Source organism: Bos grunniens, chromosome 15, assembly GCF_055505025.1.
Source record: "Bos grunniens cultivar Pamir isolate PY7600 chromosome 15, Bosgru_T2T1.0, whole genome shotgun sequence".
NCBI lineage: Eukaryota > Metazoa > Chordata > Mammalia > Artiodactyla > Bovidae > Bos > Bos grunniens.
In genome coordinates this window covers 83,720,450-83,748,303 of record NC_141179.1, presented here as the reverse complement: position 1 = coordinate 83,748,303, position 27,854 = coordinate 83,720,450, and the positions used below count along the sequence as shown (strand labels likewise).

Genomic DNA, 27,854 nt, shown 5'->3' with positions numbered 1-27,854 from the left:
CAGGCGTTCTTTGGCGTAGAGCGTCCCCATGGAGCAGAGGCTGCTCTCCCCAGGGATCTGCTTTATCGTCTTGACGTCTCAGTGTGTGTCTCCACCTGCGGAGAAAGAAAAGAAGAAATGGTGTGGTGTGGCTGTGCAGGCAAGGCGTTTACATCTGCTCTTTTCCTGACAGGTGAACTTTAACGAGCCCTTGTCCATGCTTCAGCGCCTCACTGAAGACCTGGAGTACCACGAGCTGTTGGACCGGGCCGCCACGTGCGAGAACTCTCTAGAACAGCTCTGTTATGTTGCAGCTTTCACCGTGTCCTCCTACTCCACCACTGTCTTCCGCACCAGCAAGCCGTTCAACCCACTCCTCGGGGAGACCTTTGAGCTGGACCGGTTAGAGGAGAATGGCTACCGATCCCTCTGTGAGCAGGTGAAGGAGCCTCAGGACTGTAGCACGCTTCCTGTTGCAGGAAGGGGGGGTTCGGGGGGTTGCTCCCCAACCTGGGTGTTAGTATTTGCAGAAATTCCAAGCCCCGTCACCCCAGACTGCCTTCCTTTCCTTCAGGACTTCAGCCCTGGAGGCCCCGGTGTTCACCTCCTGCTGTGGGCGTGCGAAGTCCAGCGGGAATCTGGGGCGTGACTAGGCAGCATCTCCTCTCCTGACTGCCTGTTCATTTGCGCTCCCGGTCTCTTCCAGGTGAGCCACCATCCCCCCGCGGCTGCACACCATGCCGAGTCCAGAAACGGATGGACGCTGCGGCAGGAGATCAAGATTACCAGCAAGTTTCGCGGCAAATACCTCTCCATTATGCCCCTCGGTAAGGCCGGCGCCTGGGTCAGGATTGGTGCTCCGGGAAGGAAAGCCGTTTTGGTGGAACGGAGGAGGTCGCTGGTTCCGGGGTGAATGAGGGCTGAGAGACTCTGTAGGGACACTCAGTCACAGGTTCTCTGTCTTCTTAGCTTACGTCTAATGCGTCTTTATTTGGGGGCTTCCCTGGTGGCTCAGATGGTGAAGAAACCGCCGGCAGCGCAGGGGAAGCAGGTTTGATCCTTGGGCCGGAAGGTCTCCTGGAGAAGGAATGGCGGCCCACTCCAGTGTTCGTGCCGGAGGATCCCATGGGCTGAGAAGTCCATCGGGCCATAGGGAGTCGGACAGGACTGAGCGGCTAACGCTTGGACACTTCCTTTTACTTTTAAGTACTATTTTAGGATATACATTTCAGCTTGCATTTTAAAAATTGTCTTTAAACTGGTGGTGTTGCCTCTCATTCCCTAGCAGGCAGTTTCTCTCCATAGATCAGAACTCCTATGACTGCAAGGTTATATAGGTTTCCTGGTAGCCCCTCCCCCCCTCCACCAGAGGGGTTAGGTATCATTTATGTAACAGCTAAACTCCAGGTAAGGTGAAACTTTGTTTTAAAAGATCTTATTGGATTACAAGTTAATTCTGCACCAAGACCTAAAAGATCCGGCCTGGGAATAGGAATCCTAGTATGCCGCGTTAGCATGTCTGGACTTCAGGAGTCGGACAGGACTGAGCGGCTAACGCTTTGACACTTCCTTTTACTTTTAAGTACTATTTTAGGATATACATTTCAGCTTGCATTTTAAAAATTCTGTCTTTAAACTGGTGGTGTTGCCTCTCATTCCCTAGCAGGCAGTTTCTCTCCATAGATCAGAACTCCTATAACTGCAAGGTTATATAGGTTTCCTGGTAGCCCCTCCCCCCCTCCACCAGAGGGGTTAGGTATCATTTATGTAACAGCTAAACTCCAGGTAAGGTGAAACTTTGTTTTAAAAGATCTTATTGGATTACAAGTTAATTCTGCACCAAGACCTAAAAGATCCGGCCTGGGAATAGGAATCCTAGTATGCCGCGTTAGCATGTCTGGACTTCAGGTTATTCAGAAAGTGTAGCAGGCTCTTGAATAACCTGAAGTTCAGCGAGAGGAGCCACGTTTGACCCTGTACGTGTTGAAGAGCGAGTGCTGGTCTGCAGGAAAAGAAACCCAGAGCAGATGGAGAGACCAAGTAGCCTGGAGACGGCTGGCAGTAGGCGCCTGAGCTCGTCTTTCAGGAGGCAGAGCTGCAGGGCTGGGCTGTTGCAGGACAGCTTTCTGCTGGCTCCACCCGCTTTCCCTCAGAAAACACACAGTGTAGCAGGCACAGTGCAAACTGGATGTGAGGAAAAAACCCAAGGATGTTGGAAGTGAAACTGAAGTGTTAACTTTATTGCTTCATGGTTAATATGCAAGAAATTGAACGAAGAGTTGACATAGTGATAGGAACCTGAGTACAGAGTATAAAGAGGGGTTTCCGGACGTTAGCCCCGAGGATGGCTGCACTTAATATTTTTCATCCGTGACTTGGAAGGAGAACTGTGCAGTGTCATTTTCACATGTTCAGGGATGTTCACCTCTCAGAGGGTAAATTGTTAAGCGATAGACGTCACTGGTGAAAGAAGTACAGACAGGGTTATAAACGAGGCCAGACAGAAGTCTGAGTCTTCTTGTAAAGTAGACTGAAAAGGTTAGAGTTCTTGCAATCTGGAAAAAAGAGCGCTTCTAGGAAATGTAATTGATGTTTGCAAAATCATGAAGACTGTGGTAGAGGATAAATACGAGTCTACTCACCCACTCACTTTGGAATTGAGTGGCAGCTTGCAGTTTAAAGAGGTGCACTTAAATAAGACTCTTCTTTCACAGCTTGGAGTTCTCAAGTCTGAGGAGAATCACAGCCTGAGACTGAACGGAGCCAGTGCTCAGCTTGTTGGTCTCTGTGGCAGTGACTGCTGGGCTCCACGTACCTTGAATTTGCTCCAGTGGCACTTGGGTCAAAAAATCCTCCTTTTGTATTTTATCCATTTTTCCAGTTTCTACTTTTTGCTTAGAGCGATTAATCCATCTATATTTATTGATTAGGTAGGGTTTACATCTGCTGTTTTGGTATTTTGTTTCTGTAGATCTTACGTCTTTTTTGTTCCTCTGTTTGTCCATTACTTCCTTCTTTGTATTAAATAGGATTTTTCCAGTTTACCATTTTAATTCCCTGGTTATTTCTTTTACTGTGGTTTTTAAAGATATTTTTGCTGTGGTTACCCTGGTATTAAAACCTTCTAATAACCTAGTTCAGATTAATACAGCGGAGTTTCTACAGTATAGGAAAACTTTGCCCTTGTATGGCTCCGTTACCTTCTCCCTCCTTCGTGCTTTTATTGTCATACAAACCATTTCTGTACATTGTAATTCCATCAACATTGTTTTATAACTGTTGCTTTACATAATTGTCTTTTAATGGTGGCTCAGATGATGAAGAATTTGCCTGTAATGCAGGAGACCCAGGTTCGATCCCTGGGTTGGGAAGATCCTCTGGAGAAGGGAATAGCTACCCACTCCAGTATTCCTGCCTGGAGAATTCCATGGACAGAGGAGCCTGGCGGGTGACAGTCCATGGGGTTGCAAAGACTCATACACGACTGAGTGACTCAGCACTTACTGGTCTCTTAATTTCTTGAGGTAGATTTAAGTTTCTGTCTCGTGTCTTTTCATTTCAGCCTGAAGGACTTCCTTGAGTGTTTCTTGAAGATGAGATCTGCTAACGATGCATTCTTTTGGCTTTGTTTTCTGGGAATGTCTTGCATTCTCCTGTGTTTGTGAAGGATGGTTTTGCTGGACAGGGCCTTCAGCCTCTCGGCTGTGTCCTGCTGCTGCCTCTGCCCCGTGGCTCTTCGGCCGCTCGCTCGCTCGCGCTGCGGCCACTCCTCTGTTCCTTGAGGGCATGGACGATTCTCTCTGACTCTTTCTCATTTGATTATGGTGGGTTTGTACCTGGTTCTCTTTGAGTTGGTCCTGCTTGGCATTCAGTGGACTTCTCGGATGTGTAGATGAGCGTTTTTGTCAAACCTGGGGAATCGGGCCATTATCTCTTCAAGCGCTCCAACTGTTATCGCCACTTCTGGCAGCCGTTGTGGTGAATAATTGCCTCTGATTGTTTTGATACTTGCCCCAGGAAAGAAGCTTTTTGAGGTGAGCTGGTGCTGAATCAGATCCAGTAAAGATCAGCCCTGTGAGTGGGACTTAACAGGGGACTACCAGACAGGTCAGATAATGACAGTACTTTGGAGCTGGGTTCTGGGGGGCTTCATGCCGCTCTACCCGCTCCGGTGTTTGCTGGCCTGCTAGCTGGTCTTCCTGGTTATCATGACGGTGAGGCTGCCGGTTTCCAAGGCTTCTGCTGAGCTGGGGAGAGGGTAGTAGGACAAGTTACAATGCCACACAGCTCATTTTGCTGCTGAGATTCAGCCCTTTTTCTTGAATAAATGCTTCTTGGATTACTGTAAGTCTTTGGTTAATTTCCAGAGTTACAAAGAAGTTGATTCAGATCACTTTTGCTGTCCAGGGGCCCAGCTGAGGCACCTCACTGGCAGACACCTCCAGGGCCCTCACGAGTAACAGAGACACTATCACTTGGGAAATTGCAAGGGTTTAAATGTTGGACAAAGACCAGACAAATTCTTTATTATACGACACAGGCTTACACAGCTAACGAGTGGTGGAGCCAGTGAACCAGTTCTGTCTGATTCTAGAGCCCTTGGTCTACCCACTACTCCTCTTTGTTTTTATTTTTTTACCTATTAAGACTCAAAGGTAGGGACCCCCTAATGGTCCAGTGGCTGAAGCTCGGCTTTCCAGTGCAGTGGGTACGGCTTCAGTCCTGGTCTGGCAGCTGCGATCCCACGTGCCTCGAGGCCAAAAGACCAGCATGTAAAGCAGAAGCAGTTTTGTAAAAGATGCAGTAAAGACTTTTAAAAAAATGCTAAAGGCTTATTTTTTTTAAAGGCCCATATATGGACCGGTGACTTGCCTAAAGTCACACAGCTAGTGACTCACAATGGGGCTTGTCCTCAGTACTGATCACCAACGTGCTCTTTGCCACAAGGCAGTTTTTTTTTCATGTTGGGATAGATTTGACCTGTTCTTGTTAATTTTGCTGCGAGTATGGCAGGCCCAGTTAGTGAAGACTGGGGTTTGCTCCATTTTTACCTCTGTTGTTGCAGAATACCATTTGTCAGCTAAGTCGCACCAGTTGTCAGTGTTCATCATTGTTAATTATATTTTATTCATATTGAACAAGTTTAAAAATCTAGTGAAAGATTCAGTACTTTCAACATTTGTAAAGATTATAAGTCCTTTCTGATGTACTGTTTTCTTTTTAAAAGTAAGAAATATTGATAGAATAAAATCAACCCATCATTATTTCCAGCCAGCACGGTGCTGCTTTTCTAGCGTTGGGCTTAATGTGTGCCGCGCTCTGCTTCTAGGGAGCATCCACTGTATTTTCCATGCGACTGGGCACCACTACACTTGGAAGAAAGTGACCACAACGGTGCACAACATCATCGTGGGCAAACTGTGGATTGACCAGGTGAGCAAGGGGCCTCTGCGTGCTTCTGAAGCCCAGAAGCGCCCTCGTGTCCATCTCTGCAGGGTTTAGGGCGCGGGACCTGGACCCAGACTGCTGCTCCTGCTCTGTCTGTTACCGAAGGGCTTCCTCTCCGGCAGCAGCCACACTCCCAGCTGCTGACGTGCTGTACCACAAATGACCATCTGTAAATGACCAGGTCACCGCATTCATTCGGTGACTGCTCTCCTAGGACTGGGTTAGGCACCAGGAAGGCTCCAAGAAAGTAGTAAGCTCGGCTCCCAGCCTCCGTCATGTGATTACACATCAGACATTTATTGCCGGGCGGAGCGCAGGGTCTCTGGGGTACCAAGTCAGATGGGGCATTGTCCCTCAAGAGTTATTTTATCATTGGAGACTTTTGACAAATATGTGTAGGATGAAAAGTATTTGACAAAATGACCCACATAAGAGGTGTACTAAGATAATATCTAATTAATTATCAATTTGCTCTTAAGACAACGGTTGCAGTAAACTTAGGAAAAAAGAGGGAATATTGTCCGAGCAGTGGGAGAGGCTTCACAGTAGGTATGGGAATGAAGCTGAGTCTTCAAGAGTGGATTGGGGTTCACAAGATAGAAAGGAGGAGAGAATGAAATGAATAAAATACAGAAAGGCCCACCATGTGTAGTCTTGAGACTGTGAGTAGAATCCTTTGATTTAAGCACAGAGTTCATGAAGACTGAGTGGAGGACTGCTTTGGGAAGGTAGATTATTATGTGAATGTCAGTGTGTGTGCTGAAGGTTGGATTACGCCACCTAACTTGGCACACAGTTTTTTTTTTTTTAAAGTCATTTGGCCTTGATTCCAACCAGGAATACCAAGATGATAAAAGCATTTCACAGCATCTCAAGAATGACTGAGACTTGAATCTTAAGTGTACAAGCTCTAGAACGTAAGACTGAAAAGAACAAAATTATGAGGCGTGGGGCTTAGCATATATCCAAGTCATTCAGTCTTAATAAAACAATCCATGGTTCTTTCTTTTCATAGTCTGGTGAAATTGACATTGTGAATCACAAGACGGGAGACAAGTGCAATCTCAAATTTGTTCCTTATAGCTACTTCTCTCGGGATGTAGCGAGAAAGGTAAGAGAAGTTGGAATTAAAGTGTTTTTCACCGAGTGTATGTCCTGTAGAAAGTCTGTTCCTTTGGAGCTGGCACAGACGGGTGTGTGTGTGTTCAAAAAAAGGAGCGGTAAAGGAGAACCTCAGCAAAAGACAGTTAGAAAGTAAAAGTCAAGAGCAGTGAGAGATTAGAATTGGCCCAGTGGTGAGGGGGCTTTCACTGCCGTGGGCCCAGGTTTGATCCCTGGTCAGGGAACTAAGATCCTGCAAACTGAGCAAAGGTGGCAAACAAACAAACAAACAGACCCACGAGAGACTGAGAATGGGGGGCGCTGCGGCAGGACCAAGGGAAGGGCTGCAGGGAGCAGGCGCGGCAGCGAGGCCCCTGTGAAGTCAAGCCAGGCGTCCGTCACCGCCGCGGCGGAACTGTGCCGGGGATTGTGTTGGGAGAGTGAAGAGGTCCGTCTGTGGTCTCTGATTTCTGAGAAGAACACAACGTAATCCCCAGTATGGTCAGACCCTTCTGCATACATCGTAGGACAAAAACCGCTGTACCACCGAATGGTGACGAAGCTCCCATTCATGACGCTGTTCCTTTGAGCAGTTCAGGCACACGCTCCCGGAGTAAGTCAAGCGGTCCCCGGAGTCTGTGCAGCAGGGTGCGAGCAGCATATGCCCCAGGGCCAGGGCGTCCGGGGCGCGGCCTCTGTGCAGCCCTCCCGAGCCTGCTCTCCACCCCTAGGTGACGGGGGAGGTGACCGATGCATCGGGGAGAGTTCACTTCGCACTGCTGGGCACGTGGGATGAGAAAATGGACTGCTTCAAAGTGCAGCCGGTCCCCGGGGAGAACGGGGGTGACGCCCGGCAGCGCGGCCACGACGCGGAGGAGAGCAGGGTGCTGCTCTGGAAGCGGAACCCTTTACCGTGAGTATCTCGCCGGCCCCTCCCCTGCCCTCCGGCTTCAGTCTGCGCGGACCAGCGCCATGGTGGACGCCTGCAGAGGACCCCAAGGCGGCCCTGTGGGGTGGGGTTGTCGCCTGCTTTGTCCCAGGAGAGTTCAAACGACTCAGACCACACCTGCCAAAAAATAATTTGGTGTCTCCTAAAGGTCCTTTGGTGGACAAGGAAATGGCAACTCAGTCCAGTGTTTTCTTGCCTGGGAAATCCCGTGGACAGGGGAGCCTGGCAGGCTGCAGTCCATGGGGTCACAGAGTCAGACACGACTTGGCAACTGAGCATGCACACACCCAGAGGTCCTTTGGATTGTGATTCAGAAGAATATTTTTCTGTAATTTAGAGCAAAACTGTTCAGAAACGGCCAAGGGATAAAGATGCCTACCACCTGTGGCCTAAAGGCTTATGGCAATATGATGGTTCCTGAGATAATGTCCAGGACGTTGGAAATAATTAAGACGGAGACCATTTGTCTGCTGTCATCATTTAATATGTTCAGTCCTTAGTGATAGCCAAGGTTATCCCAGAAAGTGGTGAAAAAAAAGCAAAAGGAAACAAGCTTGAGGTTTTATTTAGTAGAATGTTTCAGTCTTCCTAATTTCAACTGAGCATAACCCACACCCAGAAAACAATCCAGCTAGGGGGCCCTGGGAGGGGAGGGGATGGTCCCGCCCGGTCTCAGTTAGGCGCGCCGACAGGCTCTGTGGACACCTGGGGCTGTATCCCTGGGGCGAGCTCAGCTGTGCTCTAGCTCACGGGGCTCTGGGCTCTGGCGTTGCCCGTCCCTTCCTGACCCCTGCCCTGCAGGAAGAACGCGGAGAACATGTACTACTTCTCCGAGCTGGCTCTGACCCTCAACGCCTGGGAGGCCGGCACTGCGCCCACCGACAGCCGGCTGCGGCCCGACCAGAGGCTGATGGAGAACGGGCGCTGGGACGAGGCGAACGCGGAGAAGCAGCGCCTGGAGGAGAAGCAGCGGCTTGCGAGGAAGAGGCGCGAGGCCGAGGCCGTGAGGGCCACGGAGGACGGTAAGGGCGCCCCGCCGCGTGTCCGCGCCCCGGTTGAGGGAGGCGCCCGCGGCCCTGATCCCGCCTCCCCGCCTCCTGCCCGACAGGCGCGGCCCACGACCCCTACAAGGCGCTGTGGTTCGAGCGCAGGAAGGACCCGGTGACCCGGGAGCTGACGCACATCTACCGGGGCGGCTACTGGGAGTGCAAGGAGCGGCAGGACTGGGACTCGTGCCCCGACATCTTCTGAAGGAGCCGCCGGGGAGGAGGAGCCCGCGGACTGCTGCCGGGCCGCCGCCGAGCTCGTCTGTCTTAACCAATCACTTCTTGTTCCGAATCAGTCACCAGAAGCAGACCCCGTTGGTGGTGATTGGCTGGTTGCCTTAGCTGATTGACCCTGAAATCAACATTCTGACCCCCGCGTGCGTGTCGGGGAGGCGCCCCCCACGTCCCCGGAGTCGGGGGGGCCCACTCGCCCCCGCGAGATGCTGGCCCTCACCCCCCGGAGCAGCCACTCAGCCAGGCCCGGGGAGCACGCTGCTGCGGGGCGCCCGGCGCTGTGCAGTGGGAGCTGATCCTAGAGGTTCCCTCAAAAAAGAAACACGCTCAGACTTGGCGACGGACCGTGGTGAGCGCCCTGGTGGAGCCGAGGTGCGGCCCAGGAGACGCCCGGGGTCGCACGACCCGCAAGAGGTTCGTCTGCAGGACCCGCACGCGCAGAGGCCATGCTTGGAAGGAAGTGACTTCGCTCGTTGGCACAGCCCGCTGCTGTTCTCCGCCTTCCCTGACGGCCGGGCGCAGAAGGGTCGCCTTGTCCTCACGGGGAGCTTTACGGACTCGCTCAGGCAGAGAGCTTCGGAGAACCCGGAGCACGAGGCCGCGTGGACACGGCTGGCCGCCGCGCTCTCCCGCCCCCTCACCCCACCGTCCCCGCCGCCTTCTCCTCTGTTCTCCTGGCTGCTCACTCTCTCTTTCTGTCTTTCTGTCTGTCTCCGGGCACAGTACCCGCTTAGGTTTGTGCCCCGAGGGACAAAGCATTACCTGCCCCGTTCTGACAGACTTCAGAATCCGAAGGAAGGCGTTTATCCCGAGTGAGTTTTCACCATCTCTCAGAGCCCACGGACTGAAGCCACTGCTGGAATAATGTGTTAATATCTGTATATTATATATATGTAGAGAAAAGGCCGAATTTTCTGTTTGATTTCCCTCCCTCCCGTTAAGACTCTTGCTCTCGGATCTCACTTGTCTCCCCGGGACTCTCGGTCACCCGGCAGGGTCTGTGTCCGCGGGTCGCATCCTGGGCGCCCACTGCAGTCTCAGCTCCGCTCCCCTCCTCACCCCACTCTGCAGGACAAAGCCCTGCCCCCTTGCCCAGCGTTCTGTCCTCCTCCGGGGACAGAGTGGGTAGATGGGCAGGAGGGGCGTTTCCCGCTGCAGCGCCGCGTAGCTGGTCCTCCATCCTGGGAACTGGGGCTGGGTAAGAGAACCGCGCCTGGTTGGCCCCGGTTTCCTTCTTTTTTTGTTCCGTGTTTCGTTTCAGTTGTCTTTGAAATCTGACCCCCGTGCCGCCCACCCTTGGTGAGGATCGCAAATCGAGGTGCCTTCCTTGTCTGCTCTTCCTGAGTGTTCTGTTTGTGTTCCCTAACTGCCGAGCCTCAGCCAGCATGGGTCCCTGGGGGGAATCATTCCAGGGGAAGCCGGCCCCGCAGGGAAACTGGATTTCTCCCGGGGAACCAGGCCTGCTCCTACCCCGCCCGCCCCCTCCCTGGCGGCTGTCGGGAGCTGCCTCCGGGGACTCGCTTCCCAGCACGAGCGAGGGGTTACGGCAGGTCTGCTGCCTCCAGGGAGGCCCACGAAGCAGCGACCCGCTCCTGGGGTGGGTGCTTCGGCCGGTGGGACCCCCCGGAGACTGAACTCCCTGCTCTGTCGCCCCACCCCTGCCTCCTCCTCCATCTGCACTACGTTCCCAGCCTGATCCTCAGATTCCTGCTCAAGGAAGAAGCTTCGAGTCCTTCAGGTGAAATAGTCACACGGAAGCAAAACAAAACTATATATATTTTCTTTTTTTTTTTTTTGCCTTATTGGTTTTTTTTTTCCAAGAAAACTACTAAATTAAATAATTTTTAAAAAGTCAGATTGTCTGTCTGATTCACTTCTACTTAGTAGGAGGCAGCGGAAAGAGGTGGAGAACTGGCCTCACGGTGATTTGTTTTTCGGGAGTCAGGGAACTTGATCTTCATGGGAAACTGGGTGAAAAACTCGGCATGGGTTTCCAGATGTTTGAATTTAATTTCACCCGCCCGTATAAATTCTCAGAGTCTTAGCTGATCCATGCAGGGATTCAAATTCTGTGTTTTGAAGAATAAGCAACTGAGAGGTGATTGGAAGACCTTGGAAAGACGTAAGGACGCTGAAAATGCTGGTTTAGGTTTTCTCTGAGAAGTTCAACGGGGGAGAAGCTGGGCACGGTGGGGGTGGGGGTGGGGGGGTGGAGACCTTGGAGGAGGGCACCGCCAATTCTGGCCTGGGGGAGCGGCCCCTGTCTTCAGCCTGTGTTTCTGTGTCCAGGGTCCTGAGACTGGAGCGCTCAACGTTGCCTGACTTCCACTTAAACAATTTTTAAGACGTTCATGTTAGTCGTCAAGCTGAATATGAAGAAAGACGCCCAGAAAATAAACTAATTTACTCAAGGTCACATAGTTGATTGGTTAGTCACACCACTGGAATTCCAAGCAGGGTTTGTTTAACCCTGGAGTTTGCGACCTTTGCAACCTTGTGTTCTGTGAGACACTGGGCTGGAAGGCAGTGGGTAGCTAAGTCATTTCCTCCTTGTGGGCTAAACATCGTGAAGACATGGGTATCTGTCTTTCCAGAAGCTTCTTAATGTGGATAATACTGTGTGGGGAGTCCTACCTGAAGGAAGGAGCGTTCTTGAAGTTCGTCCTCCTGACGCCTTCACTTCTCAAGGCTCTCATGCCCACAAAATCAGTTGCATTGTCAGGGTTAACTTTTTCGAGCCTGGTTCTTGGGAAGGCCACTGATCTGGCACAAGTCATTTGCCCGATTCCCATTATGGGCTGGGTGTGAAGTATCAGCAGTGGTTTTTCTGGCAGCTACAGCATGGTAGTAGACCCCTGACATTTGTGAGGTTGCATCCTGCAATCTTGAATAGCAGGTGGTGTGTAATGTCCTCCAATAAGGGCAGTCGAACGTACCCAAAACATTTCAACATCCTTCTTCATTTTTTTTAACTTACTATTTTGTGTTGGGGTAAAGCTGATGAACGATGTGGTGAAAGTTTCAGGTGAACAGCCGAGGGATTCAGCCATGCACATACGTGTATCCATTCTCCGCCCCGCCCCATCAAATCCCCTCCCATCCAGGCTGCCACATAGCATTCAACAGAGTTCCGTGCGCTGTACAATAGGTCCTGTTGGTTATCCATTTTAAATAAAACACAGCGTGTGTGCATATCCATCCCAAACTCCCTAACTGGCCCTCCCTGCACCGCTCCCCACACAACCCTAAGTTCATTTTCTAAGTCTCTTAGTCTCTGTTTTGTAAGTTCATTTGTATCCTTTCTTTTTAGGTTCCACTTGTAAGGGACGTCATATGATATTGCTTTTCTTTCTTTCTTCACTCAGTGTGAGGCTGTCTAGCTCCATCCTTTCAACATCCTTCCTTCAGTCCTTTAAGGGGCTGCTGTGACATGATGAACTGGGGCAGAGATCCCCCGCAGTCTACCTTCCTCATGATTCACAGTTATATATGACTCAGCAAAATGACACAGTATTGCATCTGTCAGGGAACTCTGCCCAGTCACTCAGTCGTGTCCAACTCTTTGTGACCCCACGGACTGCAGCCCGCCAGACTCCTCTATCCATGGGATTATCCCAGGCAAGCATACTGGAGTGGGTTGCCGTTTCCTTCTCCACAGGGACCTCTGAAGTCCCACAAAAACATTAAACCTCTACATTTCAAGGATCTGCTCTACTTGCAGCAAGACAAATGAAAATCAACTTATAGTCCTAAAAGGAAGTGTAGAAAAATCACTACAACGTATTCACTATAAGGTATATATCTTGTGAAGCTCTTAACATTGTTATAAAAACTTAAGAGTTTGCTTCTAAAGGTTTATAAAGCTTTTGCCCAGTAATATGCCCTGCCCTGTGGGAAGCATTCCCGAAGCCGTCCATGGTTTTCCGTTCCAAAGTTCATAAACGGTGGTTACATTCTCCTCAGGCTTTCCTCCCTACTGTCTTTTCAGGTAAAGTGCTCCTCTTGGGGTTCACCTTGATTCCCCAAGGGAAGCTAACAAGCTGATTAGATGCAGTTTCCTTAAAGGTGAAAACTGGAGATCTCAGATTCTTCTATAAATAGCCTTGTGGAAGTCACACCTGAGTTTGATCAGGTGATTTTAGAAGTTAGTAAAGAACCAGATGTTTGAGCTTCCCTGTTGGCTTAGACGGTACAGAATCTGCCTGCAATGCAGGAGACACCGGTTTAATCCCTGGGTCGGGAAATCGCCTGGAGAAGGGAATGGCAACCTACTCCAGCATTCTTGCCTGGAAAATTCTATGGACAGAGGAACCTGGCAGGCTACAGTCCATGGGGTCGCAGAGTCGGGCACAACTGAGTGACTAACACACACCAAAAAACCAGTTGGCCCTGAGATAGATATGGCTAAGTATGTTTTCATTCATTCATTAAACACTGACTTCCAAGTTGTTACATAATATACATTAGGGATAACGAGCTCAGATAAATGGACAATTACAATCTAGGTTGATAAATGGCACTGTAGAGAGGCAACACGCCTATAGGGAGTAGGGAGGGGGGATAAAGACGTTCACGGAAGCCTTCCACAACTAGGAGAACGTATCTGAGTTGAGAGTTGCAAGTTAGAGGAAGAGCAAAGTATAAAGTGCTGCATGGACCAAAAATTAAGGACCCAAATCAAGGAAAGCATCCTGAGTTTGGACGGCTATACGAATGGCTGGAGTTTAGGGTCAGGGAGAGGACGCTGATTGGGTGATGGACAGAGGTGAATCCCAAGTCATGGAAGTCTTTATATACTTTGGTGTTCAAAGAAGTCTTGGTTTTTGTTTTCAGTGAGGGAGCCAGAGAGAGATCTGGAAGCAGGATTGTGAGTCCCAGTGTGGAAAATGAGTGATACTCAATCAATTAAGAGGCTGGAGAAACTGTGAGAATGAGAGGTGCAGGAATTCCAGGAATATTGAACAGGGATGAGTAGCACTTGAGCATGACTACTGGTGGGGAGCAGAGGGAAGGAGGAAGGAATCTGTGTTTTTCTGGCTCTGGAAACTTGGCTGGAAGGTGGCAGCTAGCTAAACAAGTCTAGAGGAAAGACAGGTTCACTTGGGGCATTCCGAGTTGGAGGAGCCTGTGGAGAGCTTAAGGAAGCAATTTAAAACATGGGCCCAGATTCACTTTGCTGTCCACCTGAAGCAAACACAACATTGGAAATCAACTATATCCCAATAAAAATTAAAGTCATCCAACCAAATGTAATGGCTACATTTTTGTGAAGACTGAGGAATGAGATGCTGAGAGGCTGCACATTGAAATCACCTGGAAGTTAAAAATATATATAATTCTTAGCCCCATCTGCAGAGATTCTTATTCAGTTAGAGCTTGGGCTAGTGCAATTTTATATATATATAATATATGAATGCAAAAGGTCAAAAATTATGAAATGGGAGAAGGTGGGCTAAATCAGCATATTAGGGGATATTATTAAACTATAGATTGCTTCTCAGAGTTTGAGAGGTCTGAGTCAATTCCACTTGTTGACGATGTCTGTATGTTTCAAAATTTTTAAATGCCAAGATGAGATTACAACAATTGAGATTTTGTTGTTCAGTTGCTAAGTCATGTCTGACTCTTTCCGACCCGATGGACTGCAGCACACTAGGCCTCCCTGTCCATCACTATCTCCCAGGAGTTTGCTCAAACTCTGGCCACTGAGTCACTGATGTTATCCAACCATCTCATCTTCTGCACCCCCTTGTCCTTCTGCCCTCAATCTTTCCCAGCATCAGGGTCTTTTCCAAACAGTTGGTTCTTTGCATCAGGTGGCCAAAGTATTGGAGTTTCAGCTTCAGCATCAGTCCTTCCAGTGAAAATTCAGGGTTGATTTCCTTTAAGATAGACTGATTTGATCTCCTAGCAGTCCAAGGGACCCTCAAGAGTCTTCTCCAGCACCACAATTAGAAAGCATCAGTTGTTTGGTGCTCAGCTTTCTTTATGGTCCAACTCTCACATCCATACATGACTACTGGAAAAACCATAATTTGACTACAAGGACCTTTGTTGGCGAAGTGACGTCTCTGCTTTTTAGTACTCTGTCTAGGTTTGTCATAGCTTTTCTTCCAAGGAGCAAGAGACTTCTAATTTCATGGCTGCAATCACCATCTGCAGTGATTTGGGAGCCTAAAAAAATAAAGTCTGTCACTGTTTTCACTTTTACCCCATTTATTTGCCGTAAAGTGATGGGACCAGATGCCATGATCTTAGTTTTTTGAAGACTGAGTTTTAAGCCAGCTTTTTCACTCTCAGCAAGAGGCTCTTTAGTTCCTCTTCATTTTCTGGCATAAAGGTGGAATGATCTGTATATCTGAGGTGGTTATTTCTCCTGGCAATCTTGATTTCAGCTTGTGATTCATCCAGCCTCTCATTTCACACGATGTACTATTCATATAATTTTAAATAAGCAGGGTGACAATATACAGCCTCAACAAAATTGAGGTACACTTTAAATGTTTAGATTTAGCAAATCAATGCTTTTAACATACAGATACCATGATATTAAAAAGTAGAGACATTACTTTGCCAACAAAGGTCTGTCTAGTCACGGCTATGGTTTTTCCAGTGGTCATGTATGGATGTGAGAGTTGGACTGTGAAGAAGGCTGAGCGTCGAAGAATTGATGCTTTTGAACTGTGGTGTTGGAGAAGACTCTTGAGAGTCCCTTGGACTGCAAGGAGATCCAACCAGTCCATTCTGAAGGAGATCAGCCCTGGGATTTCTTTGGAAGGAATGATGCTAAAGCTGAAACTCCAGTACTTTGGCCACCTCATGGGAAGAGCTGACTCATTGGAAAAGACTCTGATGCTGGGAGGGATTGGGGGCAGGAGGAGAAGGGGATGACAGAGGATGAGATGGCTGGATGGCGTCACCGACTCGATGGACGAGAGTTTGAGTGAACTCTGGGAGTTGGTGATGGACAGGGAGGCCTGGCGTGCTGCAATTCATGGGGTCGCAAAGAGTCGGACACGACTGACCAACTGAACCATGACCCTATGTATAATACTTCATCGGGAGGTAATATTGAAAATTTACATTGGAAATCTTTACGAATGGCCTTCCTAACTGTTCTCTTCCATACATGTCTTGAAACCACTTTGACAATATCTGAAAAATTCCACATGTTCGTATCTTTTGGCTTTGTGAAATCTGCCTTCTCACAAGAAAAACAAATACAAAAGGATAGTCATTACAGTATTGTTTTTAATAATGAAAACTGAGGGACAAATTAAAATGTCCATCATTAGGAATTTGATTAAGTGTATGTGTTATATCCACACAACCAATACGGTGTAAGCATTAAAAAGAATGAAATATGTCTACATAGCTAACATGAAAAAAGTCCATGATTTATTTTTACATGAGAAAAACAAATAGCAAGGTAGTTAGAAAAAGAGAAAAGTAAAATTATTACTTTTAGCTTATAAACAGAGGCCTTGCCTGCTGCTAAGTCACTTCAGTCGTGTCCGACTCTGTGTGACCCCATAGACGGCAGCCCACCAGGCTCCCCCATCCCTGGGGTTCTCCAGGCAAGAACACTGGAGTGGGTTGCCATTTCCTTCTCAAATGCATGAGAGTGAAAAATGAAAGTGAAGTCACTCAGTCGTGTCCGACTCCTAGCGACCCCATGGACTGTAGCCCACCAGGCTCCTCCATCCTTGGGATTTTCCAGGCAAGAGTACTGGAGTGGGGTGCCATTGCCTTCTCCGCTACCTCCCGCTAAAAGTATATCCCAATCCTTCTTTTGCTACAATGGAGCAGATATTTAATTACAGATTCGAGGAAGCCACTTTCCGGAAGTTGCCGAAATAGCTCAGTTGGGAGAGCGTTAGACTGAAGATCTAAAGGTCCCTGGTTCAATCCCGGGTTTCGGCAGTGGTTTTAGGCGTCACCACCAACGATATTCCCTGAATACCCCCTATGGTTTGCATCCTCGTCTCCCCCTTCGGTGAGGGGAACCTCATTTGCCCTTGGATCGACAGGAAGCACTGGTCCCTACACCTTTGCTTTTAAGCTGGTCAATATCAAGTCAGTGTCCCTTTCCCTGCCCTTAAGTGTGTGAGGAACCAGCTCTCCCCATGCACCACGGGCCCTTCGCTTTTCTTTAAATTTATTTTTAGTTAGAGGATAATTGCGTTACAGTAGTGTGTTTCTTTCTGCAGTCAGCCGTAGGCAGACATGCCCCTCCCTCGTGAACCCCCCTCACTCCCACCCCACCCATCCCTGGAGGCGTCACAGCACGGATTTGAGCTCCCTGCCTCGGCCGGCCAGTTCCCAGCGGCTCTCTGTTTCATATGTGATAAAGTGTATTTTTCAACGTTACTCTTGGACTCTTCCCTCCCTCTCCTCCCCCGCCTGTTCCCTCTGTCTGCGTCTCCACGGCTGCCCTGCAAAGAGGTTCTTCAATACCATCTTTCTAGAGTCCACACACACGCCTTAACATACATTTGTTTTGTCTCTTCCTGACTTACTTCACTCTGTAAAATAAGCGCCAGGCTCTTCTACTTTATTCTCTTTCTAGTTCATCCTGCCTTCCTGGTTCGGACCACGCTCCGCGAGCTGCGGGAGTTCCAATCTTCCCCGCGCGTCCGGGGGCGGCGGCTCCCGGCTCTGCAGGTGGGTTTTGCGGGCAGGGAGCCGCCACGTGCGGGGTGGGGGGCTGTCCTCGGGGGTGGCCACAGCCTGCGCCCTCTCTCTGCCAAAGAGATCCTCAACTGCAGCTTGGTTTGACGACACAAGGACAGCTTTCGGTGATGGTGGCGGTGGCCGGGTGAGGTGGGGTGAGGGGTTGGAATTCCTTTCTGGTTTATGTCTGCACTAGGGTTACCAAATCAAATACACGGCGCCCAATTGAATTTAAATTTCAGAGAAACAATGACTATTTTTAGTATAAGCATGTCCCAAAGAGCGCATGGGACATAATAATTACATACTCGTTATTTTGCTGAAATTCAAATTTAACTGTAATTTTATTTGCTAATCGCAAATCGCTGTTGTCCATCCCATATCCACACCGCTCAGACTTGGATGCGCCCTCCCACCCCCACCCCGCCCCCACCCCTATCCCGAAGGCGCCTCGGCAAAGATAGTCAGAAACTCTCATCAGCAGGAACTGGATTTCAGAAGAGACTGGTAGTTTCTTGTTCTTAACAACTCGCAGGTTTCAAAAGGCATCAGTTGATTTGTTCTCATCACCACCAGACAAGACCTCGGGTGGGGACCACCAGGGAACACCCCAGGAATAGCCATCTTACCGGGTTCCAGGTTTCCAGTGCTGCCCACATTGGTCTGGGATGGGGGCATCAAGGAAAGGGAGATTTGAAAGCTCTGGACTGAATCTTGAAAACAAACAGAAAACATCGAAAAATTTGTTGAGATAATGAGCCACTTCATTCAAGGCAGTGCAATGGCACACACAAGTAAAAGTGTTAGTTGATTCAGTCATGTGCAACTCTTTGCAACCCTATGGACTGTAGCCCATCAGGCTCCTCTGTTCATGGGATTCTTCAGGCAAGAACACTGGATTGCCATGCCCTCCTCCAGGGGATCTTCCTGACCCAGGGATCGATCAGGGGCCTCTTACTTCTCGGGCATTGGCTGCAGGTTCTCTGCCACTAGGCACCTGGGAAGCCCCATGGACCACCCTCTCTCAGGCAAGGCTCCATTTTTCGCCAGCTCCCAGGCTGGGACACAGGGAGAGAGGCAGGAGGCCTACACCTCACGTTCTGAAAACTCAAGATGTGATAAAGTCGGCATGGAGGACCTGTGATTTGCTCTCCCCTTTCTGTTAACCTGTGCCAAGAGAGCCACTGAGGAGGAGCTTCATCCCCCAAATCTTTGTGCTTTTGGGTGGAAGGATGCATTTTGATAAGGGACTCTGAAAAAGTCAATGATGATCAAAGAAAGGAAACAACAACAACAACAACAACAACAACAGTGGATTAATGTCAGGCAGAACAAAGTTTGCATGATTTATGTCAATGTGTGTAATAGTGGATTTGATGTGTCAATATAGCAGCTCTGGTACATAAATGCCGGGTGAGATGGTGCTATGAAGGTATTCTTTAGATATTATTAACATTTAGATCAGTAGACTCTGAATAAAGCAGTGGAGTACCCTCCATAACGCAGGTGTGCCTCATCTAATTATCTGAAGGTTTAAGAACAAAGATTGGGATTTCCTAATGGAGAAGGAACTCTCCTCAAGACTAACATCGAAAACCTGCCTGAGCCTACAAATGGCTGCCCTGCTGAAGTTGGCCTAGAGACTGCAAAATCAACTCTTACCTGAATTTCCAGCGTGTTGGCCAACCCAGTAGATTTTAAACTTGCCAGCCCCCACAATCCCCTGAGCCAATGAAATCATGGTCTCTCAGTCCTGTGTGACTCTTTGTGACCCCGTGGACTGTAACCTGCCAGGCTCCTCTATCCATGGATTTTCCAAGCAAGAATACTGGAGTGGGTTGTCATTCCTTTCTCCAGGGGAAATTCTCAACCCAGGGATCGAATCTGGGTCTCCTGCATTGCAGGCAGATTCTTTACTGTCTGAGCCACCAGGGAAGCCCTGATAAAATAAGTCGTCTCGATCTATCCACCGGGCTGCTGCTGCTAAGTCGCTTCAGTCGTGTCCAACTCTGTGCGACCCCAGAGACGGCAGCCCACTAGGCGCCTCTGTCCCTGGGATTCTCCAGGCAAGGACACTGGAGTGGGTTGCCATTTCCTTCTCCAATGCATGAAAGTGAAAAGGGAAAGTGAAGTCGCTAGTCGTGCGGACTCTCAGCAACCCCATGGACTGCAGCCTACCAGGCTCCTCCGTCCATGGGATTTTCCAGGCAAGAATACTGGAGTGGGGTGCCATTGCCTTCTCCAGATCCACCGGGATGGCAGGCTTTAAAGTGTTACACACAGGTAAGATGGAAGGATGAGATAGTAGTTATTGCTCCTGAGGAAAAAGTGCTCTGAACAACGTCAACCACCTCGGGACCATGAGGGTGGGCATTATATTCCTAGGAAATGTTGGGCCTTTGCCTTAAAAAGGCAAATTCTTCCCAGTTTCTAGCCTGAAGAATCTCTTCCAGAGGTATTTAGATAGAAACAAGAGGCCCGGGGAAGACAGGTGTTACTTGCCTGCAAGTAACAAGCTTGAAAGCTTGGCACACTCCTACTCGCCTTTCAGGGCACAGTTCTAATTCTCCCCGCACCCCTGTTGGCAGGTCCTTCTCTCGCCTTCTAAGCATTCCTCTGTGTTATCTGAGCACTTCCATCTTCCTGGATTAAAGCATTAATTACACGGCTCCAAAGGTCCCTAGACAGCATATTAGAAAGTGGAGACATTACTTTGCCAACAAAGGTCCCTTCAATCAAAGCTGTGGTTTTTTCAGTAGTCATGTATGGATGTGAGAGTTGGACTATAAGGAAAGCTAAGCACTGAAGAACTGATGCTTTTGAACTGTGGTGTTGGAGAAGACTCTTGAGAGTCCCTTCGACTGCAAGGAGATCCAACCAGTCCATCCTAAAGGAAATCAGCCCTGAATACTCATTGGAAGGACTGATGCTGAGGCTGAAACTCCAATACTTTGGCCACCTGATGCGAAGAACTGACTCACTGGAAAAGAGCCCGACGCTGGGAAAGATTGAAGGTGGGAGGAGAAGGGGATGACAGAGGATGAGATGGTTGGATGGCATCACCGACTCGATGGACATGATTTTGGGTGGACTCCGGGAGTTGGTGATGGACAGGGAGGCCTGGCGTGCTGCAGTCCATGGGGTCGCAGAGTCGGACACGACTGAGCGACTGAACTGAAATGAATTGAAAGGTCTGCTCCCAGCTCTATAGTGGACCCACAGCGCGGGGGAGGGAACACCAAGGATTGGGTGGTCGCGGCGTGACGAGCCCACAGGACCGAAAGGGCGCCGAAACACGGTGTGTACGAAGCCCAGAGCGTCGCCCTCCGCTAATCCGTCTCGTGGGCCCAGGACGGGGACAGGGAAGTGCCGCGTGGCGCTTCTTGGGCGAGGAAGCGGCCTCAACCCCGCCTCGCGCGCTGAACCGAGGCCTCCGACCCCGCGCGCTCCGGGGTGAGGGCGCCGCGCGGGGTGGGGCCCTGAGGGCTGGCTTCTCCGGCCTCAGGAAGCACGTGTGCCAGGGCTCTCTACAGGAAGGCGCACCTCTTCTGTTTCACTGCAGGAACCTGCCTTCGGCTGCCAGAGAGCCACCTAGTCCCCTCCCCTCCGCCCTCCCCACTTGGCCGCGCCCGGCCGCGGAACCTGCAGACTGGAACTGAGACGCTCGCTTGAGGAAGCCGGAAACGCCCGGAGCGCCTCGCCCACAATCCTCAGCGCCAGCCTTCGTACGGCTTTCACTCATCAGAGTGTGCTTCCGAGTCGTGAGCCCGGATAGCTCAGTCGGTAGAGCATCAGACTTTTAATCTGAGGGTCCAGGGTTCAAGTCCCTGTTCGGGCGCAATTTTGACTTTTTAACAAAAATACCGGGATTTTTGAAAGTGAGAGCCAGGTATAGGAGCCTCCGTTTGTTAGCCTCTTTCCTTTGGAAAAGGGAGTGAGATGTGGCGCGTGTACGCTGCGCACCCAGTCGCTTTCGGGGGAACAGCCCCGCAGACCCCGCAAGCCCTGGTTGCGCAGGCCCCGCGAGACGCGCCGTGCGTCGCGGACGCTCTAAAGCCCGGGTTTCCGGGCAGCCGCCGGCGGGCGACGCGGCCCCGCTGCTGAGGTGGACGGCGCGTCGGGCAGGCCGGGGCTCCCGCATGGCCGCCGCCCTCCGGTCTCACCCAGAGTTTGGAGCGGGGCAGCCCTGCTTGGTTGTGGGTGCTTTGAGGGCAGATTAGTGAGTTCAGGTAAAAGATAGCGTGTTCTGCCACCCTGACGGCGGGGCGGCGCCTGAAGGGACCCGCGTCGGTCGCGCGCTGGGCACTTGGTGGGCGGCTGTCGGTCCTCTCGTTGGCGTCCGGGGGAGAGGCCGGGAAGCGTCAGGGGGCGAGAAAAGGCGGCCTGGGACTCGGCGGGCCGTGACTGTTCTCGGACGACAGGAATGCGGTTTCTTCCTCACTGCTCTGGAAAGCTCCGAGCTAAAAGCGGCGCACTTTGGAAGGTGAGGTTGGCAACTGAAAAAGCAGAGACGAGAGAGGAGTCCTTTTACAATTTTTCTTTAGAATTTTCCTTAACAGGGTTGAAGACGCAGCCAGCGTCGCCGAAATAGCTCAGTTGGGAGAGCGTTAGACTGAAGATCTAAAGGTCCCTGGTTCAATCCCGGGTTTCGGCAGGGCTTTTGCTGAGTGGGTCTGGAGTCCTTTCCTTTCTTTCGTGCCTTTCCAAAGGCAGGCCACCACACACGGTGAAGATGCTAAGAGCTTAAGCCTTTAAAGAAACCTGGACCCGGTCGCACAGTCACTCCACTTACACACTGTTGGATGCTGGGTCGCAGCCGTGTGGCCTGACTCATTTATAATGTGGTCAGCTCAGGTCTACAGGTGGAAGGTCTTGGGTTTGATGCCAGATATAATCACGTTGGGCTTGCAAGTTTTTCTTATCGGAGGCAGACATGAAGACAGTGTTCAAAAACGTTTGTCTCTACAGCAGGACTGGCAAATCAGGGTCCCACCAGTGCATTAGAAGAATGGTCGGGATGGTTCCTGGCTGGAGAGGTAATTTATAAGCACGTGTCACGACCTAAAATATTTCTTGCAATCTCAGTTTTCTCACCTCTCTTCTCATAAACCGTGCGTGAACTGTTACTGCTCAGAGCGAATGTTTGCAAATTTCCTGTCAGGAGCATTACCATCGTTACTCTGACGACAGGGATGCAAATGTCTTGGTTATGTGTTTATTGATGTTTTGAAAATAAACTAATTCTACACACTAGTTTTAAGATAAAAATATCCAAAGACCAAGTATCTATCATACAAAGGCTGTAAAAGACTGAGGTTGGGAGAGAAAGTTACTGGGCACTTTCCTCCCCTTTCACTTTTTCTGCAAAACCCACCCCGGTCTGGCCTGCCTGCTGGGTTGTAAACTCCGGACTGAATCAAGTGTGTTTTGCACAACCTCACCTCAGAGAGTGGTGTGGACGCATTCCAATTTGTTTCACGATTTTAAAATAACCGCCGCCCGAACAGGGACTTGAACCCTGGACCCTCAGATTAAAAGTCTGATGCTCTACCGACTGAGCTATCCGGGCTCCCTAGAATACTTCCTCTCCTAGTCTATCCACAGAAAATAGACCGCGCTGCCGTTCCTATTGGATTAAAATTCTGAGTCTTTTTGTTGATTTAGTGAGTGGTGAAACTGCAAAATCAGGTTGGAGCAGGCTCTTGGTGGAAGTCTTTTCTGATCCCGTCACAGACAGACTATGAAGAAAATATTAGTAAGTGCCGGCCAACCCCTGCTCCGACCAAAGGAGGATGCTCTTCCCCCTCGCATCTCAAGGAAACATCTCAGGAGGAATTCTGATTTAGGACCCTTGGGGGGCCTCCTGGGGAGCTGGGCATTAACCCAGTCTTGGTCTGTGAAGAGCCCCAGAGCATCTTGTGGGTGGAACCTTATGAATAATTGATTAGGTTTCCTGTCTTTATTCATCAGAACCTATTCAGGACCAAGACTCGGTGGGCGTCCTCAGTGAGGCAGGAAGACACACGAGATAGATATCAAGCGCTTGGGTGGTGGGAAGCCGGTCAACACAGGAAGTTAAGGGTCCTAACTAGTCTTCCAGCGGATGATGATTGCCAGCTGAGCTGCCAATGGTGACTGGGGGCCTGAAGGCTCAGGAAGAGAATCCTGAGCAGAGGGAAGGGCAGAAGGGAAAAGACCTCCGCTAGGGAATCTGAACATTTTCCTTGAAGCTCTCATTGAAAAGTTTCAATCAGGCTGAATTTTATATTTTTAGGAAGTCCTATTACCCTGGAGGCAACCCATGTTGCCTACCGTTCTATCAAACACTGATAGATAGCCATCTATCAAGCCATCAGGCCATCAGGCACTGCAGCCATCAAGCCTTCAGGCACTGCAGCTTCCCTGTTGTGTACTCTAAGGGGAATTCAGAATGGATAAAAAACAGGATATTGGCCCTAGATAGTTAAGATGCATGTCAAAGGAATAATTTCAATAATTTCAATGACGATTGCATCATCCCATACTTAGGAAAGCACTAAAATAATTAACTTGAGATGTATGTTTTTCTATGTTTAGCAGTAATCTTTTAATGTTCAATTATATATTTTTTTCCCCTCCAGAAAAAATCCCTATATATCCTGGGTCCTGCCTTACTTTCTTTGAAACAGTTCCTCAGAGCTACCTGAGAGTCTGCTTCTCTGGCTGGTCTTCAGTCAGGTCCTTGAATAAAATGTGACTCGTAAGTTGTCGGTTGTGTGTGTGTGTTTCAATTGTCAATAGTAGGCACCCCCCCCCCCCCCCCCGCTTTTTTTTTCTTACTTCTGCTCCTTCATTGCCATGTTATTCATCGAGGCGTTGGATAAGATCCCTTGAAAGAGAAAGGAAGGGAAGGGAATTCTATGGAGTAGAGCCTCATAAGGGTTTTAGCTGTCCCTGGAATTCAGACACCTCCTCTGTTGGGGAAGAATAATTGTAGTTCTTTTATGGAGAAATGTACCACGTAACTGAGCAGGATCCTAGGGGGCCTTCCTGGGACACACTCCTCCCCCCCACTACAAAGCTACCTGTCTCTTGTTTGTAGAAAAGGTTTCCTCTCCCAGGCCTCCCAAAGGCTAGCTCTAGAGGTAAGGATTGGAAACATGTAAACATCTAGTAACAAAAGCTAGCAGCTGGGCCAGGAGTTTTTATTCAGTCACTAAGTCCTGTCCAACTCTTTGCAACCCCATGGACTGCAGCACACCAGGCTTCCCTGTTGTTCACTGTCTTCCAGAGTTTGCTCAAATTCATGCCCACTGAGTGGTGGTGCTATATGATCATCTCATCCTCTGTCGCCCCCTGCCTGGGCCAAGAGAACTGGTAACAATGGAAATAGATCAGCCACATAAGTCACAGAATCTTTAGTTCCTCCCTGAAAGACACAGATAACAGTATCTGATGCACATTCCTGAGGTGGTTTGCAGATGCTAAAACCACCACCAGAGGGAAAAAGCCAGCTGCACAGAGAGCAGACTGTAGCCTTGACACAAATGACTCCATCTTGAGCGGTACCAAATCTGTGGCTTGCATACTTCCAGAAATTTGCCTCAAGAAAGTGGAACCAAACTGACCCTGGAGTTGAAGATTAACTGTGATTAAAACAAGACGAGTCCAGCCAGACCACAGCGTTACTCATTTTGAGACGACCGTCAGAGCTGGCTGTGCTGTTCTGCACACAAGACCCACTCGCTCACCCCAGACACTTCCTGGTTTTTCCCTATGAAATCTTTTTCTCTCCATCTGAAAACTTGGAGACGGTTAGGGGTACACCCGTCTTCTATCTTCCTAGGTTGCTGGCTTCCTGAATAAAAAGCTTCTTTCTTTTCCCACCAGTTCTTGTGTCTCTTGAACATTGACTTTTGAGTGAGAGCAGCTGCACCTGAGCTCATTTCCAGCTCCTGCCGCTAACCTCAGGAACTACGAACAGAGTTTGAAAAGTAATCCAGTATGGAAAGACACTCAGGTTACGTTGGACAAAAATGACAGAAGCTGCCAGACAGCACGTATGCCATAATGTGCGCGCAAGAGCCGGGGGTGTGCACAGGGATAGAACACGTATGCCGTAATGTGCGGAAGAGCCGGGGGTGTGCACAGGGATAGAACACGTATGCCGTAATGTGTGCGGAAGAGCCGGGGGTGTGCACAGGGATAGAACACGTATGCCGTAATGTGTGCGCAAGAGCCGGGGGTGTGCACAGGGATAGAACACGTATGCCGTAATGTGTGCGCAAGAGCCGGGGGTGTGCACAGGGATAGAACACGTATGCCGTAATGTGTGCGCAAGAGTCGGGGATGTGCACAGGGATAGAACACGTATGCCGTAATGTGCGGAAGAGTCGGGGATGTGCACAGGGATAGAACACGTATGCCGTAATGTGTGCGGAAGAGCCGGGGGTGTGCACAGGGATAGAACACGTATGCCGTAATGTGCGGAAGAGCCGGGGATGTGCACAGGGATAGAACACGTATGCCGTAATGTGTGCGCAAGAGTCGGGGATGTGCACAGGGATAGAACACGTATGCCGTAATGTGCGGAAGAGTCGGGGATGTGCACAGGGATAGAACACGTATGCCGTAATGTGTGCGGAAGAGCTGGGGGTGTGCACAGGGATAGAACACGTATGCCGTAATGTGTGCGGAAGAGCCGGGGGGATGTGCACAGGGATAGAACACGTATGCCGTAATGTGTGCGGAAGAGTCGGGGATGTGCACAGGGATAGAACACGTATGCCGTAATGTGTGCGGAAGAGTCGGGGATGTGCACAGGGATAGACATCCTTTACATGTGCGTGTCTGTGTATATACGTGTTAAACATGTGCAAACGTGTATAAACGCATACGTGTATTAAATATATATATTTACATATTTGTTTTTTGCATATACATGAGATGTTTAAGAATAGAAAACAATCTAATAAAAATGACCACCTTTAGAGGAACGGCTTTGAAGTGTTTCCTCTAAGTACATCTGTATTATTGGGTAAAAAAAAAACAAGCGCGTATTGTTTTAAATAATAAATGAAGAAAAAATGTATCAGATTATTCTATCCTTCAGAGATCACATAGGCAGTCCTTCAGATCAAAGCGTCCCTGATCCTGTGTTTTCTACAGACCCCAGCAGACAAAAGAGAAAAACAAATTTCCCTCCCAGTAGGAGCTGGGTCCAGAGAAGGCGATGGTACCCCACTCCAGTATTCCAGACACTCCAGACACGACTGAGCGACTTCACTTTCACTTTTCACTTTCATGCATTGGAGAAGGAAATGGCAACCCACTCCAGTGTTCTTGCCTGGAGAATTCCAGGGATGGGGGAGCCTGGTGGGCTGCTGTCTATGGGGTCACACAGAGTCGGACACAACTGAAGCGACTTAGCAGCAGCAGCAGCAGCAGCAGGGGCTGGGTCTCCCTCTGTGCCTCAGGGTTTTGGAGGGGAGTTACTGGTGTCCAGGAGGACTTTTCCCCTGTATCCTTCTTAGTTCTTCTGATGGTCTAAGAATTAAATTGATGAGACATACTAACAGGAGAAAATCAAAGAAAAGTTGAATAACATGTGTACATGGAAGGGACCCAGAAAAATCAGTAACTTGCCAAAATGTCTGAAACCCTCACCACAAATATCTTCAGCTAAAGCCAAAAGAGGATGCTCGGGGTAGTGATTTGGGACCTCAAAGGGGAAGAAGGCAACTGACATGGGGATGGAAAAGCAAATGTGTGCTAAACCAAGGTTTGCTGGGCCATGCAGAGGCCACGGGGGGGCGGGGTGGGGGGTGGGGGGTGAGGGGGTGGGGGGGTGGGGGGGTGGGGGGGTGGGTAGGGACTTTTAATGCAGAGCCTGTGCTGGGTGTTTCCCTGTCTACACACCTGTTGGGGCTCCTGCTGTCTACAGCGATAGCTCCCTGCCTGGAACAGGTTCTCCATGGCCTTTCTTCAGGCGGTCAGGGAGAAGGTCAAAAGTCACACTTTATTCTCCAGCGTTTTAGACTTCAATTGTTTTCAGCTTGAGACAATCCGCATGCCAAAGACACATTTTGAGATGGTGAATTTGCTCCCCTCCACTGGTAGTGAAAAATCACCAGTGAAATTAGAAGCATCTTTCACAAATGAAGGTGTGGATCCCTACGAATTATATGACATGGCTTTAACCAAGAAAAATAAAAGCAGCTCCCCCACCCCTGCCTCAGGAGTTCCCTGTCTGATGAAGTCAATCCTCTGAGGAGCTGGTGAGCTTTTGGCATAACCTCGGCTTCTACCACAGCTCTGGGTTCAAAGCTGAGTTCGGCTTTGAATGCAACTGGGGGAGCATGAAGATCTATTTGCTGTTCTCCTAAGGCAGACTAGATGGACAGGCACTGAACACGGAGAACCGAAGTCTCAGAGGGCGAAACATC

General features: G+C 49.6%; 1 protein-coding gene and 4 non-coding genes across 5 annotated transcripts in view; 4 read left to right on the top strand and 1 right to left on the bottom strand.

Moving 5' to 3' along the window:
• OSBP (oxysterol binding protein) overlaps positions 1-10,612 on the top strand; it is a 30,116-nt gene extending 19,504 nt beyond the window's left edge. The window contains exons 8-14 of the mRNA XM_086341871.1: positions 173-418; positions 686-806; positions 5,309-5,412; positions 6,443-6,538; positions 7,260-7,441; positions 8,279-8,499; positions 8,586-10,612. Coding sequence (XP_086197997.1) covers positions 173-418; positions 686-806; positions 5,309-5,412; positions 6,443-6,538; positions 7,260-7,441; positions 8,279-8,499; positions 8,586-8,728 — 1,113 coding nt within the window. The 3' untranslated portion in view covers positions 8,729-10,612. The remainder of the gene's footprint in view (positions 1-172; positions 419-685; positions 807-5,308; positions 5,413-6,442; positions 6,539-7,259; positions 7,442-8,278; positions 8,500-8,585) is intronic.
• Positions 10,613-16,607: 5,995 nt separating this feature from the next.
• Positions 16,608-16,680, top strand: TRNAF-GAA (transfer RNA phenylalanine (anticodon GAA)). Its single transcript has one exon. It is a non-coding gene; the product is annotated as a tRNA-Phe (tRNA).
• Positions 16,681-21,195: 4,515 nt separating this feature from the next.
• On the top strand, positions 21,196-21,268 carry TRNAK-UUU (transfer RNA lysine (anticodon UUU)). The gene has a single exon. It is a non-coding gene; the product is annotated as a tRNA-Lys (tRNA).
• A 743-nt stretch (positions 21,269-22,011) lies between these two features.
• TRNAF-GAA (transfer RNA phenylalanine (anticodon GAA)) lies at positions 22,012-22,084 on the top strand. Its single transcript has one exon. It is a non-coding gene; the product is annotated as a tRNA-Phe (tRNA).
• Positions 22,085-22,926: 842 nt separating this feature from the next.
• TRNAK-UUU (transfer RNA lysine (anticodon UUU)) lies at positions 22,927-22,999 on the bottom strand. The gene has a single exon. It is a non-coding gene; the product is annotated as a tRNA-Lys (tRNA).
• Between the last annotated feature and the right edge of the window lie 4,855 nt (positions 23,000-27,854).